Below are 17,507 nucleotides of genomic sequence, written 5' to 3' on the forward strand. Positions count from 1 at the left end.
CCCTCCACTCCCTTCCTGGTTTCTCCTGGAGGCTCTTCCTTAATAAGTCACTTGTTCCCAAATGCTCACCTCGGGGTCTGCTTTTGGGGAGCCCCACCAGAAACACTGTCAGACTTTACTGTGGGTGTTGGTCTTGACCTTGGCTGGTGGCCATTTAATACACACCTACTGAATGCATGTGGGAGTCCAAACCCTTGAGGTACCCTTGCTGAGAGCCCTGACCCTGTGTGCAGAGGGGCAGGGGCTGGAGGACCAGGAGAGGGCCCGCGTATGGCCTGCCTCCTTCCAGGCCGTGGCCGTGAAGCAACCATGAACATCACACCAACAGCCACATGACTTCCCATCTGACCATTTATTTTCTTGCTGTTTATTCAGGTTCTTCCCCAAACGTCTTTTGATCTCCAGCATGGCCTCTCGTCCAGAAAAAGCTGAAACTGTGCCCCACTTGTTGCCATCTTCATGATACCTCCTGCTCTCTTATACAAAGTATTTCAAAATAAAGATTGAAACAGGAACTTAGCTGAGTTTTGCAACACAGAAGTGTATTCTAGGTCTACATTTATAGAAAGTGGTGGGTGGGGAAGACTGATGAGCCCGGGGGGACTGGGGGAGATGTCCGTGCCAAGGGTAGTCACATGAGTGGGCAAGCAAGATGGGAATGAGTGAGTCCTCGGGGCTCCAGAATCATCAGAAGTTACTGACTTATTGATGGGGAGAGCCTTAGAAAAATCTAGAAACACACACTGTCTCCACCTGGGAAGCACTCACTTCCCTTTAAGGCAGACTAGAAAAAAATGAAAGAAAGCCCCAAAACCCATATTAACCAAACACACGCACACACACACACACACACACACACACACACACACACACCCCCCACACACCCCAAAGTCTAAGTCTCCAGATAAACATCCACAAATAGGCACTTGGTGTCTTCAGCTCTGGGGTTGGAGAGATCTGGGGCTTTGGCCCCCAAAGGCAGGAGCCACTGTCCCCAAAGGGGGGTACAACAGTTTCTGAAGGCTCTGGGGTCTGATCTGTTAGGTGGTACTGGCCCAGCTGGATGGGAAGGAGGCCTGTTTAAAGAAGACCCAACCCCCTCATTTCACTGAGATAGTGACTTGCTGGAAGCTCTGTGTCCTGTACATTTCCTGAATATAGCGAATTGGTATTTCTAAAGAGCACATCCCTGAAAGGGCAAATGCTGGCCGTTTAAGTGTGGGCATCTCAGGTTGGGAACTGACCGGCTCCATGAGGCAGGGGCCAGATGCAGTTTGCTACTAAGCACTGTGTCCTCGGGGCCCACCACTGCGCCTGGCACTTAAGGAGGCATACAATATACGTTTGCTGAATGAGTGAATAATCCAAGAAGAAAATCCCATTCTCTAAGAATACAAATTTACAACATTTTCATTGGTTATATATCAGTTCCTCTCTAACCCTCAAAGTAGAATTATAATTCACTTCTTCTCCTGAATCAGCTGCCCTTAAAGGAATATTTTTTAGCTGAAACTGAGTCTTTTCAGTTGGAGCCAGAGAATGAATCTGATTATGTCCAAATGAGAGGGTCTTCAGCAAATGCACTGAGAAACTTCAATGGGATAATCAATCCGTCTCTAAGGCCAGCAGCTGGCCCAGAACTGGCTGTTCAGGCTGGAGGTTAGGACAGGGTCTTTATGTGTTGGATCTGAGGTCTGGAGAGGAGAGGCAGGTCTTTCATTGTGTCCTGGGGGAAGGTCTGAGCCTGGCTGGTGGGGAAGAAGTCCTTGTCTAGCTGTCTTGAGAGACGGCATTGGAATAGGAAGTGGAGGCTGTGAGAAGAGGGAGGTTAGGAACTGGCAAGAGAATCAAGGACCCAGCAAGAGAAGATGGATATGGCTCACCCTGGAGCATCTTGATACAGTGAACTCTCAGGCCACAAGGATGCTGGTGTGGGGAGCAGCCCCCAAGCATCTGGGAGAGCCTGGGTCCATGAGAAAGAAGAAGCATAAGAATCTTGTAAACAGGGAAGGCTGCTCTGATAAAATCCACTTCCAGGGAAGGTTGTAAGCTCAATTACTGGACCCTCAGGGAGTCTAAGTCTAAGGAGGCTAGCCAACGGTGTCTGCATGGCAGAGGGAAAGCCAAGGGGATTTGACCGAGGCTGTTAAGGAACGAATAATTGGGGGTGTCCAGGTGGCCAAGGGAGGTGAATTTCAAAGGATGATGACAGTTCAAGGTACATCTGGGGTTCCAGAATCCCTTTCCATACCATCTACCTTGACCCACAAGGCATGGCTACAGGGACAACTGGTCATCCCAGAACCTCCTTCCCTTCTCCCCTCATTCAGTTTTGGACAAGAGACTAAAGATTCTTTGGGGAAGGGTTTGGGTAAAGCGGTTTCTGTTTTGTTTTGTTTTTCACGTCAGGGCTATACAGACACTGGCCAAATGTCCAGCTATTTTCGGGAAGGACAGCATGGAGGCTCAGGGGGTGACTTCGTGGACCCTGAGGCCCTTCTGAGGGAAGGCAAGGCACAGATATCTCAAATCCCCTCCCCGCGTCTGGAGGTCGCGGCCTCCAGTCCACGTCAGGCAGGGGGATTCTCTGGGGGTGTGAAGAGTCTGGAGAACTCAAGGAAGGAGGGAGGTGCCCAGGCCCCTGTAGTGTGAACCCTGACAGTCAGATTTTCTCCTTCTTCTAATACGAGTGCCTGACTCAGCTTTGATTGCTAATATCCACTTCAAACATGGCGATCTTGAGTAAACACGTTGTCAGCCACACAACTAGATGAAGAGCCAGGCTGCCTCCCCACACTGAGGCTCCTCTCTTTTAGAGATCTTGATTGCTTTTGATAACTGACCATTTGGGCCACCTGCCTTTTTCCTCTTTCCTCGCTTTAAATTCCCACTCTTATGCTTTAAATTCACCAATAAAGAGTGAGCCCTCGAAATCCTAGGCCCTCACCCTCAACTTCCGTAAAAGCAGAACCCCAGTTCCGTGGGTTCTCTCTCTCTCTCCCCATGACCTCACTGTGTGGCCCCAGGTGTGCCAGTTATTTCCAGGTCCTATAAGTAAAAAAAAAAAGAAAAGTAATAAACGTTTCCCCCCAAGTTTCCTCATAGTTATTGCTGAAGCGCATTTTACAATCATAATAAAAACCACAAGGGTTGGTCCAGCCTCAACACTGGTTGTTGATGGGCTGTGACAGGCACACAACAGCCCCCTGCAGGTCAGGGTACCATGTGCCACCACTTGAAGGTGAAGGGCTTCCTGCGTACGTTGGTGCCGCAGTGCACCTCCCCCAGAAATTTGTGGTAGGCGGAGATGTCATCCACGAAGGTGCAGCAGAGGCCCAGGGGCTCCAGCAGGGAGCGCACATGTGTCTCCAGGCAGCACACCTCCTCAACCTGGGGCCCAAATGGCTTGGGGATGCCCAGGTCCTTGCTGAGCACAATCATGTTCACCTGCAACAAGGAAGCGGGGGGCCACAGCTCCGTTTAGTGAGCACCTACTATGCCCCGCCCTGTTCTAAGCTCACTGAACCCTCCCAACAACCCTATGAAGTAGGATTGTGATTATCCCCATTTTACAGATGAGGAAACTGAGGCTCGGGGGGGCTAAGCAACTCATACATGGCAGAGCTGAGTGGAAAACGAGGCAACCCGCTCCTGTATTATGTGTATGTCCGTGCATGTGCATGCGGCTATATATGTACGCATCAGCGTGTGCATTGCATGCATGCGTGTATGTGTGTTTTCATGTGTGTACATGTGTGTATATATGTAGCTATGTGTGTGTGTATGTGTGTTCTAACCTCCTTCTATCACATAGAAGACTCTGCTCTATGATAACAAGAATCCCTCCTGTCTATAAAGACCTTTTTAATTTACAAGACACTCTCCAATCTGTTAAAGGATCGCCCAGGACCCCAGGGGGCAGCTAGAATAAGGATATCACCCCAGAAGGGAATGAGGCCCAGAGAGGGCGAGTGCCTGGGGTGGGTGGGAGGCCACACAGCAACTCAGCCGGGACTGGGACCCGGGCCTCCTGATTGGACAGCCTCAGCCGAGGGGTCCCTCTCGATCTGGCTGCCCCTGACTGGCCTGGATGAGGTTTGGGGTCCAGAGCGCCTCACCATGTTTGGGAAGAAGGCTCTGGCCTGGCGGTCCTCGTCCATCTTGAAGAGGGCAGGCAGGTCGATGATATCCTGCTCCGTCAGCCCCAGCTCCTTCTTGAGGATGTCGCGGTTCCAGTCCAGGCAGCGCTGGGCGATGGGGAAGAAGGGAGGGCAGGCGAGTGAGGGGACACCCCTGCCACCTTTGTCAACCTCACCCCTGCCTGCAGGGCACCCGGCACTCCAGGGAGAGTGTCAACCTCACCCCGGCACTCCAGCACGTGCCGACCTCTCTGGTGCCCCTCCCACCAGTAATGGTAGTAATAAAGAGAACGAGAGAGAAGATTACAGAAATAATACTAGAAAATCACAGAAGTAACACTAGTGAGGGCTCATTTACTGAGCACCACCTACTACAAGCCAGACCCTGTGCTAAGCTCTTGCTATGCAGCATCTCATTGAATCCTTAGGCTGTCCCGTGTGGTGAGAATAACAGTGACAATGATTTTGATTAATAATAATTAAAACCAATATGTACAAGAACCCTAAGTGTACTGTTCTAAGTGCTTTACATACATTACTTATTTAAGCCTCAACCTCATGAGGTAGACACTATTATTAGCCCCTTATTAGAGACTCTACCCAAAATGTAGAGTCCTTAGTGAGTTGCCCAAGGTCCAACTGCCAAAACGAGGGGCCATGGTTTGACCTCAGATCTACTCAATGCCAAAAAATGTCCACGGAGGGGAGTTACAATAAAGTCAACTTTCAAACAGCCAGTGAGGCATTATGTGAACTGTGGGAAACTCTGCAGTTGCTTCTACAGCCTCCACTCCACCCCTCCCCCTGAAATGTAGCAGCCCGTTATTGGGTTGGGTTGACTACATCCTCCCCTCCTGGTGACAGCTAATTAGTGGACCCTTGCCCCTGCCTCTTTGCTCCAGTGATTGGTTCAAGGATGGGCAATAAACCAGGATTAAGGGAATCAGCATATGGAATTCCCCTGGCTACAATAATTGGTTCAGGTTGGCACAGTCAGAGTGAAATGCAAAGCTTTTGTTTAATTGTTGGGGGCACAGACCTCCCTCTTTGTGGATGGTGTGCTGGATGGATGTGAGACCTTGAACTGTTGCAGCTATCCTCCTGTCATGAGGGCACCTGCAGAGCCCAAGAAGTGCAGAGAAATGGAGCTGGAGCCCTGATCAACCTGTGCCTGAAATCCATCCCACTGCTGGGCTTCCTACTCACATGAGTCAATTCAGCCATTTAAAAAAACCAGTTTGAGTTTTTAAATTTAAACTTGATACTCTAAATGTGCCCATGCAGGGCTTCCTCGGTGGCACAGTGGTTGAGAATCCACCTACCAATTCAGGGGACATGGGTTCGAGCCCTGGTCCGGGAAGATCCCCCATGCCACGGAGCAACTAAGCCCGTGCGCCACAACTACTGAGCCTGAGTGCCACAGCTACTGAAGCCCGTGCACCTAGAGCCCGTGCTCTGCAACGAGAGAAGCCACCGCAGTGAGAAGCCCACGCACCACAACGAAGAGTAGCCCCTGCTCGCCGCAGCTAGAGAAAGCCCGCACGCAGCAACGAAGACCCAACGCAGCTAAATAAATAAGTAAATAAATAAATAAATAAATATGCCCATGCAAATAAAGAGAGATCTAATTCAACTAAATATGACCCTTTTGACTGGTATCTACTTCTGGATACAATCTTTGAGATTTAGGGACTCCAAAGGTGGGATTCATCCATAGATAGAAAACTTCAGGGATCTCTGATCCCCTAAAACAAATAAAAATTCATGGCCTGTGTTTACACATGAAATTTTCTGGAGAGCAGGTCTGTAGTTGTCATCATATTTTAATGAGTGTGGGTCTCCCCCAAATGCTGTGGGCTCTAGCCTTACAGAGCCCTTGGCTCTTTAGTACTGCCTGATACACCTTCCTTCCCAGGTCTCCTATCTGCTTCTAGCCTCCACTGACCTGCTTTGTCACCCCATTCAGCCTCCACTTTAGAGGCGTAAACCAGGAAGGCTGGACCGAATGCTTATTGAGGTCCTTCCCTCTGTCATGTGCCCTGAACCCTTGGCCATTCCCTATGGAAGCCCCGAGGATGTGACAGGTGCCATTGGTCATAGCCTTGTCCCTCCCACAGGCCCCTGCCTCGCCCTCACCTGGAAGTACTGGTTCTCCTGCACGAGGCTCTCGTTGGACAGAATCTTGTTGATGGTGATTCGCTTGCTGCTCATCCCGCCCAAGCCTGTGGGGGTCAGAGGACAGGGGACAGTCTAGCTTTAGGTGTCCAGCCTGGGCGCTCCCCTTTGCCAAGGCCCCCAGCTTCTGGGCTAACTCTTAGGATGAGGGAGAGGGGTTGGGACAGGCTGGGGCACAGGAGGGCAACCCCAGGGGTAACTCCTTTCCCCAGGGTTGGCCATGTCACCTGGGCCAGGGAAGGGATGGCAGCTGTCTTGCTCTCTCTCTGGCCAGAGGGTAGGGTGGCACAAGAAGCCTGCTTCTAAGGATGAGCAGCAGACCAGAGGGAGTGTGGCAGAAGCAGGATGCCAAGGGGTGTCACCCTTCCTGTCTTCCAGACCTGCCTCATGCTTGGCCCTTGTCCTGGTCTATGCCTGCATCTGCCTCCTATTCCATCAGGATGGCCCACGTGGCTTCTGGCTTGATTAGTGATACCTAATGCTCATGGAGCGCCTGCTATGTGGCAGGTAGTCTTCTAGATATTTACATGGATTAACTCAATAATCCTCCCCACATTTCTATAAGGTAGCTTCCAGCATTAAGGATGAAGAAATGGAGGCACAGAGAAGTTACAGGACTCGTCCAAGGTCTTACAGCTAGTGGCAGAGCCCGTAAGCAGACCAGGCAGTCTGATTCCAGAGCCTAAGCTATTAATTCTTTTTTTCCCTGCCCGATGCTGGTCCGCTGTGCTTCCTAGTCCTGTAGGTTGTTAGTGGCAAAGAGATCGGTGCCGTTGCACCCTGTACCTGAGCTGTCCCCACACCATCCCTTGGACCTATTTGTACAAAGATAATAGTTCCTATATCCTTATGGGTAGCTTTGAGGGGTTAATAGAGAAAGAAGCCTCCAGAAAGTCAAGACTCATGCCTGCCAATCTAAAAAAAATTTCCTATCGGTGGGAATTAAAAAATGACGGTGGTCTTAAGTTGGTCTTGTCCATCCCAGACACCAGTCACTATCAGGAACACTGCCTTTCGACATGGAGGGTGGTAATGTATGTAAGTATCAACCGGCCTTAGGGGTGCAGACTTTTGGGAGCAGGTGGATTAGAGACGCCAACCTGAAAGGTGTCAAAAGGGAATGTAGGAAGAGCACATAGGAAATTGTCATGGCCTCTCTAACCTGGCTCACCGTCTGTGCCCCATCAGCTTTGTCTCTTTCCATGATTAGTTTAAGAGCAAAGCTCATCCCAGTCTGTCTATCCCAGTTATGTGGACGTTAAATTAAGCAGATGATTTCTCACTCCGGGACTGACAGTGATGATGTCTGACTGTGCGTCACGTTTGTCGACTCCCACTTTTCTTCCCACCCCTCAAGTGCATTATGTATATTCTTTTCTACCTCCCTTTCGAAAACACAAGCTCCTTGAACACAGATTGCGTGTCAATTTTGAACCATTTAACTCTCCTTGGGGTCTGGTGCCATTTGAAGTATACACTAGGTCCCGAAGAAGCACTAGGCACTGCTGGTGGTCATAAGGGGCAGCGGGCAGCTCGATGGTCCCGTTGGCCACAGCGAGGGTCACAGAGGCCAGGGCTGCTTCCCACCACGGTGACCTCACAGCCCCAGAGCGGGCCGGATGTCCAGGAAGTGGAGCTGGCTGTTCAGGGACAAGGCACTCATCTGCCCTGTCCTCCCAAGGGTCTCTCTGGGGGCTCAGCTCCCTGCTCCCTGCCAAGGCCCTGAGGGCACTCACCTTTGAACATGATGGCCTCCCCATGGCCCTCCTTCTGCTTCTCTCGGAAGAGCTTGTAGCAGGCCGAGGTGCTGGCCATAAGCATCCGGAATTCCTGTGAGAGACCATTCAGAGGGCCAGTGTCAGCAGAGAGGAGGTGGCCAAGAAACGTGAAGAAGCCCCCGCTCTCAGCCCCCGGGGTCCCACCTGCATATCGTCTCAAGCCACTCTCTGCCGAGCAAAGGCCCCCTGGCAGGGTTTTCTCTATTTCAGAGGAATATTTCTCACCCTTCCTGCTATAGAAACTCCTCCACCTCAGCAACGCCATCGAGTCAAAGCTCAGAGTCAAAGGTGACCTTGGACAGAGAGGAAGAGCTTCTCCAAGTGGCCAAGAGGCCAGGCCATTTGCACCAAATTTCCAGGGTTTGAAGTTGCAGCTGTTTCTTTTCACTTCTTGGGAAATGAAAGAACCCCTTTCCAGAGCCCCAAGCCCATACCCCATTGCTCTCTAGAGCATTATGGCCAGTACAGTGGCCACCAGCCCTGTGGGATTATTGGACACTTGACTTGTGGCTGGTCTGACTTGAGATGTGCTAAGAGTAAAATACACACCTGATTCTGAACACTTATATAAAAAAGAATGTAAAATCTCTCATGAATAATTTTTATAATGACTACATGCTGAGGCGCTAATATTTTGGATTTATTGGGTTAAACATTTACCTGCCACAGCAACAACGTGCAAACCAGCTTCAGCCTACTTCCTTCTTCCTCTCTGCGGTTGTCTTCCTCTAGATACCCCTCTCTGTTGACAAGAGCTGGTAGTACAGGGGTTCTGCACTATCCTATTCACTCCAGTCTCAGGGGCCAGCTCACCTTTGTGCCTGGGATGGGGACGAATGTCATGAACTCATCTACATGGCCCACGGTCAGCCAGTCCGAGTAGAGCTCCACGGGTGCCTGCACCTGCTGGGCCTGCAGGAAGTCCCTCACCACCTTGGTCATCCTCCGACCACCAGACCTGGGGTGGGGTTGGGGAGGAGACAGTTCTTCAGAAGGTTGCCCACTGTGCCTGTCTCACCAGAGGGTCTGCAGGAGGAGTTCAGACTCTAGAATCTAGCCTGGACCCAGAATAGCATTGGCAGAAAAGTCATGGGAAGGAGCCTGAGTTGCAGAGACCCTGGCACAGGCAGAAAGGTGTTTGAGCCCAAGGGGAAAAAGGAGGAGTTAGCTGTAGCCATGGTCTGTGTGAAGAGCATAGAGCCCATTCTTTGGCCACTGAGGGTGTCAGTAGGTGTAAGAAGCCAGCTTCTCTGCTCAGGGATTCCTCATGGACTGCTGGAGGGGGCTAGGACACAGGCATGATTCCAAAATCTTCCCTAGCCTATGTACCTCTTCACTGTTAACTTCTCAACTTCAATCATTTCAAGTGACACCTCTTCCAGGAAGCCCTTCCTGACTTCCACACTCCCTGAGGTCTTCAATCTCCCCATTACCCTTATACTATAACCGCCAAACCTCACAGTGGTCAACAAATGCCTCTGTGATCTGGCCCCTGCCTGTCCCTCCTACCTCATCTTCCTCCCTTTCTCCTTGTTCTGTTTGCTCTAGCCACATGCTAAACTTGTTACCAAGGTTTTGTCCTTTCTGTTCCTTCTATCTGAAATGCTCCTTCCCTTTGATCTTCCCATGGCTGCTTCCTTCTCATCATCTGAGCCTCAATTCCAAAGTCACTTCCTCAAAACCACAAAAGCCAAAGTGCCCCTGCCTCATCACTCTTTATCATGTACCCTATTTTATCTTCTTCACTGCACCTATTAGCACTCAGAAGTATCTTATTTATTTGCTTAATTCCATGTTTATTGTCTATACTGCCTCCATCCTTAATGGAAAACTTCCTGAGAGCTGGGACTTTGTCTCTTTTGCTCACTGCTGTCTCCCTGAAGCCCAGAACAATACCTGGCACAGAGAAGACTCTCAATAGATATTTGTCTCTAAGAAGACCCCCCGTGATCTCCCCTAAGGGGGTTAGGGACCCCTCCTTGGGTTTCTCTGACTCTGTATCATTCTATCACTGTACACACCCTTCTGTTTTCATGTCTGTGATCTCCACCATCTCCTGGAAGGTGGGGGCTGGGCTTCATGTTTAGAACCCCATGTCTGACATAGGGCTTGGTGCTTGGCTGGTGCCTGGGAAATACCTGCTGAATGGATGAGTGACTGTTGAGTGGAGGGAGAAGGAGGGCAGGGTGAGCAAATGGTCACTGTCTGTGTCAGTGGCCCTGCTGCAGAAGATAGAGAAATCCCATGTGGCTTATAGGGACTTGGTGCCCAAATCCTGGCTGGTCCCACATGTGCAGGTTCCTGGCAGCCCTTTTGTGAAGTAAGGACCCACAGTACTCACTCTCTCCCCAGCAACTGCTCTAAGGAAGACTCTGCCTTCTCATCGACTGGTGGGTGACCTGGGGAGGGAGTGAAGGTGTTGCTGACAGGCCAGGGAGCCAGGGACTCAGGCTTTGGGGCAGAGCCATGTCTTCTCATGTGTCTTTTGTGAATGGGCACCCCCGAGGATTTGTTGGTGTGCTCCCACTGATCCTCTTTCGGTACTTCTTCTCTGAACTCCTTCATCCCTTCCCCACTTTCTTTATAATCCCATTATATTCCCTCCCATTTTGGGAAGAGAGTTATTTATTTAGTTTTGTATTAGGTCCTAATTCATACTAAGATGTAAAGGCTAACTTGGTTTTCTTTCCAAGAGTGTCTGTATCTTGTCAGAGAGTCATGGGAGAGGTTAATTCTCCCAGCCAATCCCTCCATGTATGAGCAACCCAGTCTGCTCCTAAAGGGAAACAATAACTCCCCCTGCCCCCCCCCCCCCCCCCCCCCCCCACTGCCCGCAGGCCCACCCTGGCTTCTCTTACAGAGGAAAGCTGCTCCCGATGAGGATCCGGCCCAGGGGGTATGTCTTGCCATTCACGGTCACTGGCGGACTGACCTCTAGGTTCCCAAAGGAATCAAGGCTGGTGACAGGCTCAAAGAGGGGCTCCCGGGTCACGTAGCCAAAATCTGGGCCCTGGGCAAGAGACACCGTTGTTAGTCTCTTGCGGCCAGGAGCCCTTAGCCCCAACCCAGCCACCCTCTGATGACCACTTTTCACTACCTTTGGTCTGGCTCTGTGAGCACTTAGCTACTAGGGGGGTCACCCATGCTCTTCTTATTCCCACTGATGAGCAGGACCCTGGCATGGGGAGGCTGAGTTTGTGAGTATGTCAGTATGAGTGCGAGAATGAATGTGAATATACGAGTGTCTGTGTGTGTGTATACATCTGGGTCTCTGGGTGTGCCTCTATTTCTTAAACACAGAGACATATTGGTGATTTCTGGTTTGGTCCTCATTTTGTGCTATTGACATCCCCACTCATCTCTTAATGTGAGCAAGAAATGGACCTTTGCTGTTGTCAGCTATTGATATGGGGGCTGTTTGTTACTGCAGTCTTACCAAGTGAAAGCTGACCAATACATGCAGGAATGGCAGATATGTAACATATATACCATCCCAACCCATTCCCAGCTAACCCTATTTATTCATATTTATATCTGGAGCCCAGATATAGCCTCAGAATCCTTCTTAGCACAGAGCCCCAACAGACTGCAGTTACATGACATAACCCCAGTGACGCACCCTGAATTTTAAGTTTCCTTTCATGATTTTTTGGTAAAAAAGTAGGGATCTTGCTTGGGAGCTTGCACTGGGGCTGGAACTAAGCTTGTCTGACACAAATCCTTGCTAATAAAAACCAAAGAGTGAGAAGATGTGGCTTATCCTGGCCCAGCTTAGAGGCTCAGGAGACAGCTGTGCCCAGTAGGGTGAATGGCTGCAGCTTAGTGCTTTCTCGCCTATGAGCCCCAGATGGCAAGGTGAGACTCGCCAGAGGCTGGGGCAGCTGGGGCTTTACAGCCTCACATGGGCAGGCAGGCATGCAGCACAAAGTTGGGCTTGGCCCAGGCCTCCAGGAATAATGCAGTCTGGGGGCCTTGGTACTAGGCCAGCCTGGAACACTGAAGGCAGGTGGTGACCTGGGAAGAAAGAGTAAGAGAAGGATCTGAGAGGCCTTGGTTCTCCTGCCTGCTGGCTGGTTTGACTATCCCTCATGTTAGAGGAAGTGGACAGTCCTCACCGAGGACAGTGTCCAGGGCTGTGGAATGAGAACCAGAACAGCAGCTAATAATAGTCATTGTATCAGGAGCAGCACAGATGCCTTATATAATGCTTCCAATCTTCACAATAAGCCTGTGAGATGGATACTGTTTCTATCCCCATTTTACAGATGAGCAAACTGAGGCTTGAGGAGGTTAAGGTGTTTGCCCAAGGTCACATTGCTGCTAAGGGGTGGAACTGGGGCTCAAGGCCAGATCTGTCTGGCATTCCAGAGCTTTGTGCTCACACCACTGGCTGTGCCATCTCCCTGTGATGAAGGGACTAGGTTAGTGAATGTTCTCAAGAAGCAGGTGTGGACCTGGCAAAGGGTTGCCTCTGAGCAGCCCTGATGTCTCACAGGAGGCTGCCCTGTGTGTGACCTTGGCAAAGCCACCTGATCTACCCAGTCTCTGTTTTGTGTTCTGTTCAAGCCTCCCCCTGCCTGTTCAGGGTGGAAGGTGAGGACAAAGACGACTAATTTTGGTTCTGTCCTCATTCAGTTGGTTGTTGAGGGCATAAAAGGAGAGTGGTAATGACCTCTAGAATCGAGGGTAGGGGTCAGATTGCTTTTTAAAAAACTCATGAACTGAAAAAAATCACAGATTTAATGAGCTTTGAAGTTGGAACCATGCTTTTCAACAATTGCTTAACTATAATTTTCCTCTCTGAAACTTATTTTGCTGTAAGTTGGAGGTGGGGCAGTGTCAGGAGTCAGGCCTCTGTCTCCCATAGCTCTCATTTCCCATGAGAGGACTCTCCACGTTTTGGAAAAGCATCAGTTATCAGAGCAGGAAAGGATGTTAGAGATTACTACCCCAACTTACGCATTTTGCAGATGAGAAGATGGAGGCAACAGACGAATTTGCAGTAAACTGATTTGCCAGGGGTGCCCAAGGCCTCCCGACCACTCTGTCCTGTAAGAGTCCCAGGATTGTGCCCTCCCTCATCCCCCAAGGTGGTCCTCAGCATCTCACCAGGAGCTGCTTCACTGGGAAATCCTTCAGGTTTCCATCTCTGGGGGAGTCCAGAACCACAGGGAAGCCTTTGTGGGGGGCCTCGATGTAGCCAAACTCGATTTCATCCTGTGGGGACACCGGGAAGAGCTATCAGACGAGCCCAGGGGGCCACCAGCGAATACTAGCCAGCCTCCCCAATTCTCCCAAGCACGTGATGGCAGTGGTTTCTTACATTTCCCTCCTTAGATACTCTCTGCGCACCCCCAGCATGTTTGTACTCATACTGACCCCATTTTAAAAAACATAACTGGTAACATCTGTACACATTTTCCTGCAAGTAATACCTTAACTGGAAGTGCATTCTTTATTTATAGATTGGCTTCTTTTTAGCTGATGTATATAGTACTCCACAGAAAGGCTGTCCAATCATATGGTCACCCCCTTGCCCCGTGGATGGACATTTAGGTTGTTTTACAGTCTTCTGCTACCCTAAGAAGCTGCAGTGAATTACCCTGTACATTTCTGTCCCTGTGTACACGTGCATGTGTGATCTGAGGACAGAATTTGCATACGTGGAGCAGCTGGGCGCCAGGGCATTGACATTAAGCTACCTCTTCTTGCCTGAGCCCTGGACCACATCCTTCCCAGCTTGGGGTTCCTTACCTGGATCCAGCGATCTCCCCGGTTCATGTATTGGAAGCAGACCTTCAGTTCACAGTTGGTTTTCTCAACCAGGTTCTTCACCTCTTTCAGGAACAAGTAATTGTCCTTCATGCTGAGAAGTGTAGGAAGAGGGGGAGGCCAAGAGGGAGGGTGAGGAGGGATGAGGGCCAGCCCACTGAGGTGGCAACAGCAGATGGCATCTCTGGGCTGTGCTGGGCAGATGAGGCCACATCTGTGTTCAAAGGCACCTTTGCAAAGGCTACTGGAGTCAAGGGCCAAGCAAACTCATCCCCTCATGCAGTGTTTACCAAAGTCATGAACAAACAAAACGAGGAGGGGAATTCTCACCCTCACCTGCCCCAAAGCCTTACATCTCTGACTCCCCAGATTTCCAAGGAAGAGCTATGCCTAGTATGGAGGCAGAGGATGGGTCCAGGACAGCAGGGGTGTGTGACCAGGTGGTGTGGCCAGTATCATCTGCAGGCACTTCTTTCCCCTGCTGTAGCTGTCTAGCACATAATAGATGCTCAGTTAAAGAATTGCTGGATGAATAAGATGAGTTGAATATCCATTGTAGAGAAAGGTTCCTGACTACATGGTATGGGCCAAGAAGATATGGGAAAGAAATGCCAGCTATTACTATTATTTTTTTTTTTGCGGTACGTGGGCCTCTCACTGTTGTGGACTCTCCCCCTGCAGAGCACAGGCTCCGGACGCGCAGGCCCAGCGGCCACGGCTCACGGGCCCAGCCGCTCCGCGGCACGTGGGATCCTCCCAGACCGGGGCACGAACCCGTATCCCCTGCATTGGCAGGCGGACTCCCAACCACTGCGCCACCAGGGAAGCCCGCTAGCTATTATTTTTTAGAGCACAAAAACTCTGTGCCAGGACCTTGGATGAATACTTCACCTGCTTCATCTCACTTAATCATCACAGTGACTCTGTGATGTGAGCGTCTCAGAGAAGCAGAGGCACAGAGAGGCCAAGTGAGTTGCTCAAGGTCACACAGCTGGTAAGTAACAGAGCATGATCTGAACTCAGGTCTATCTGCCCCTGAAGCCCCAGCTTTAGCCACTCTCTGCGCTGTGCCTAACGCTTACCAGCACACAAACACCGACAAAGGAGGCAGCGTGTTGGGGGTCATGATCCACGGAGCAATCCGGAACGTCACGGTGTCCGTGAAGATGGGTGTCAGGGGGATCTCCTGGGCGTGGGAGAGAAGAGGAGGGGATCAAAAAGTCTTGTCAGGGTGCTTTTCACTCCTGCCTAACAAAGTAGGTGAAACCAATAACAGTAGTACCTCAGGGAGCGCTTACGGTGTGCCAGGTCCTATTTGTATATGTGAGATTTCATTTCTGCCTTACAATAACCCCAGAGGGTAGATAGTATTATAATCCTTGTTTTATAGATGGGGAAACCAAGTCACATAGCTGTCCAAGGTCACATGGTTAGTAAGTGGTAGAGCCTGTATATAAGCCCGGGCAGTCTGGCTGCCGAGCCCGTACTCTCAACCACTGTCTGACCTCGCTGCATCAAAGTTCTCTTCCTGAAATTGGCTCACATGATGGCTGAACCAGCCCCGGCCTTCCTCTGTTTTTGCTCTGGGCACCTTGCCCTTTTCTATATGTGAGTGTTATAATGTTATTGGGGGAAATTTTGATATGTCCACATTGCTCTTTAAGGAAAGGTTCGGGAAGCTTGCCTGCAACTTGAAGGAAGATGAGATGATTCCTTTGCATGGCTGGCTTTGGAAAGCTACAGGAAACCGGGCCCCTGCCCTTGGTGGGGAGGATGGAGGTGGCCTTTCCTGTATGGGTCTGCCTTTTAAAAAAATTATTTATTTATTTTTATTTATTTATTTTTGGCCACACTGCATGGCATGCAGGATCTCAGTTCCCTGACCAGGGATCGAACCTGTGCACCCTGCAGTGGAAGCACAGAGCCCTAACCACTGGACCTCCAGGGAAGTCCCCCGGGGTCTGCATTTTGAGTGTCCGCTGGAGGGGGCCACTCTGAGAGACCCTGATGGCCAGGTTGCTCCAGGCACTGGGGGAGCAGGAGAAGCCCTCTCCCCACCCCCTCCTGTTAGCTCTGCTTTTCTTGCCTTTCCCTTTTCCCAACGACTTGAGGCTGCTTTGTGAATGAGATCTCACAAGCTTGTATGCTCACAGCCACCCTGGGAAGCAGCAATATTTGTCATTTCTGTTTTCCAGATGGGGCAACTAAGGCATAGGGAGTAAATTCACTTGCCCAGTGCCTCATGGGCTCAAACCTGGGCCATCTGACTCCAGAGCCCATAAATTCTAAGCCCTGGACCACGGGCTCATAAATCTAAGCGAGACCTAGCTTCACCTTTGGCAGAGCCCGTGGCCTCCTGCCTCAAAGCGGTCCGGGGATGAAACTGGGGAGCAAACCCTGTGTCTGAGAGGGCAACCAGGTCCCTCCCTATATCTGAACGAAGCTGGGTGGGCCTGAGGGGTAGGGGTCTGGGGCTGCAGTTTTTGATGAGAGGTCCTTGTGGGCAGGACACATCCTAGGCTGGGGGGTGGGGGGCTTCTCCTCGGGAGGGGAAGGTGCTCTCCTTCTCGTCCAGTTTCCCAAAACCAAGAGCAAAGGTGGGTGAGATGTCTGGCCACAGGGAGGAGACACGGCCTGCGATTGGGATTTGGGGTTCGGCCTGTGGTCAGAGTTGGTAGAACCCACAGCTAGGGTGTGGGACCAGGCAGGGAGGGAAGGCACATGTGTGTGGCCTACTTTGCTTCTTGCGCTAACCATTGGCACTCTGTGCCTCAGAACTAGGCCCGCTCTCTGCAGGGAGGAGGACAGACCAGGGACAGGCATGAGGTAAGAGAAAATCACCTGGAGAGAATCCGGGGGAGTAGATACAGTAAGGAGGAACCCCCAGAGCATAGCTCAGAGGACGCTGGCAGACACGTGTGGATGGTGGGGCATCCGGGTCTCCAAGCCTGGACCCCCTCCCCTTGGAGCTTTGAGGGGAGTAGAGCATACTGGGGACCCCCCTAGGAGTGGCCATCTAGAAGGAGCTCCACCTGGCCCGCAGGGCAGCCCCTCCTGGTAGAGGCCCGGAGCCCTCACCTCGGCCATATACTCCAGCAGGCTGACGTGGATGGAGACCAGGCCCGAGAAGCCCTCGTCGGGAAAACGCAGGCCTTCCACAAAGAACAGCAGCTCGGCAGAGCCGCCCGTGTACTTGACCACGTGGTAGAGCTTCCGGCGGCCCAGGATGTGGATATAACGCTGGCCGAAAAACGGGTCTGGAGGGAGAAGGACCAAGGTCAGGCCCCACCCACAACCGTCCGTGGGGCGGGGTCACTGATGGGGGACGCGATGGAAGAGTAACCTGTCCTCTAGACACAGAGAGAAAAGCACGAGCAGAAAATGCCACCAGAAGGGCCGTGGCCTGGTCATCTTCCCAGCACTGCAGGGCCCCAGCCATGTGGCACTCAGCCAGACACCCTTCCTGGCTTCTGGCTTCCTTGCCTATAAAGTGAGCTAACTCTCCCAGGAAGGGGACACGAAATGATAGCAGCTGAGGACCGGGCAGCCAGTGATGTCAAGGAAGGGAATTATTGTTTCCATTTTACAGAGGAGGAAACAGTCCCAGAAGTAAGAAATGGCTTGTCTGGAGTCACATAGCCAG

The 17,507-nt window shown here is 51.2% G+C and overlaps 1 protein-coding gene across 3 annotated transcripts in view; it reads right to left on the minus strand.

Moving 5' to 3' along the window:
* Nucleotides 1–337: 337 nt before the first annotated feature.
* LOC116740164 (protein-arginine deiminase type-2) overlaps nucleotides 338–17,507 on the minus strand; it is a 46,118-nt gene continuing 28,948 nt past the window's right edge. For all 3 annotated transcript variants that reach the window (XM_032605501.1, XM_032605509.1, XM_032605519.1), the window contains 10 exons: nucleotides 16,943–17,121; nucleotides 14,947–15,050; nucleotides 13,847–13,958; nucleotides 13,202–13,309; nucleotides 10,951–11,102; nucleotides 8,906–9,050; nucleotides 8,051–8,144; nucleotides 6,276–6,361; nucleotides 4,119–4,247; nucleotides 338–3,447 (listed from right to left, as the gene is read on the minus strand). In XM_032605501.1, coding sequence (XP_032461392.1) covers nucleotides 3,214–3,447; nucleotides 4,119–4,247; nucleotides 6,276–6,361; nucleotides 8,051–8,144; nucleotides 8,906–9,050; nucleotides 10,951–11,102; nucleotides 13,202–13,309; nucleotides 13,847–13,958; nucleotides 14,947–15,050; nucleotides 16,943–17,121 — 1,343 coding nt within the window. In that variant the 3' untranslated portion in view covers nucleotides 338–3,213. The remainder of the gene's footprint in view (nucleotides 3,448–4,118; nucleotides 4,248–6,275; nucleotides 6,362–8,050; nucleotides 8,145–8,905; nucleotides 9,051–10,950; nucleotides 11,103–13,201; nucleotides 13,310–13,846; nucleotides 13,959–14,946; nucleotides 15,051–16,942; nucleotides 17,122–17,507) is intronic.

Source organism: Phocoena sinus, chromosome 1 (assembly GCF_008692025.1).
Source record: "Phocoena sinus isolate mPhoSin1 chromosome 1, mPhoSin1.pri, whole genome shotgun sequence".
In the NCBI taxonomy this organism is placed as follows: Eukaryota; Metazoa; Chordata; class Mammalia; order Artiodactyla; family Phocoenidae; genus Phocoena; species Phocoena sinus.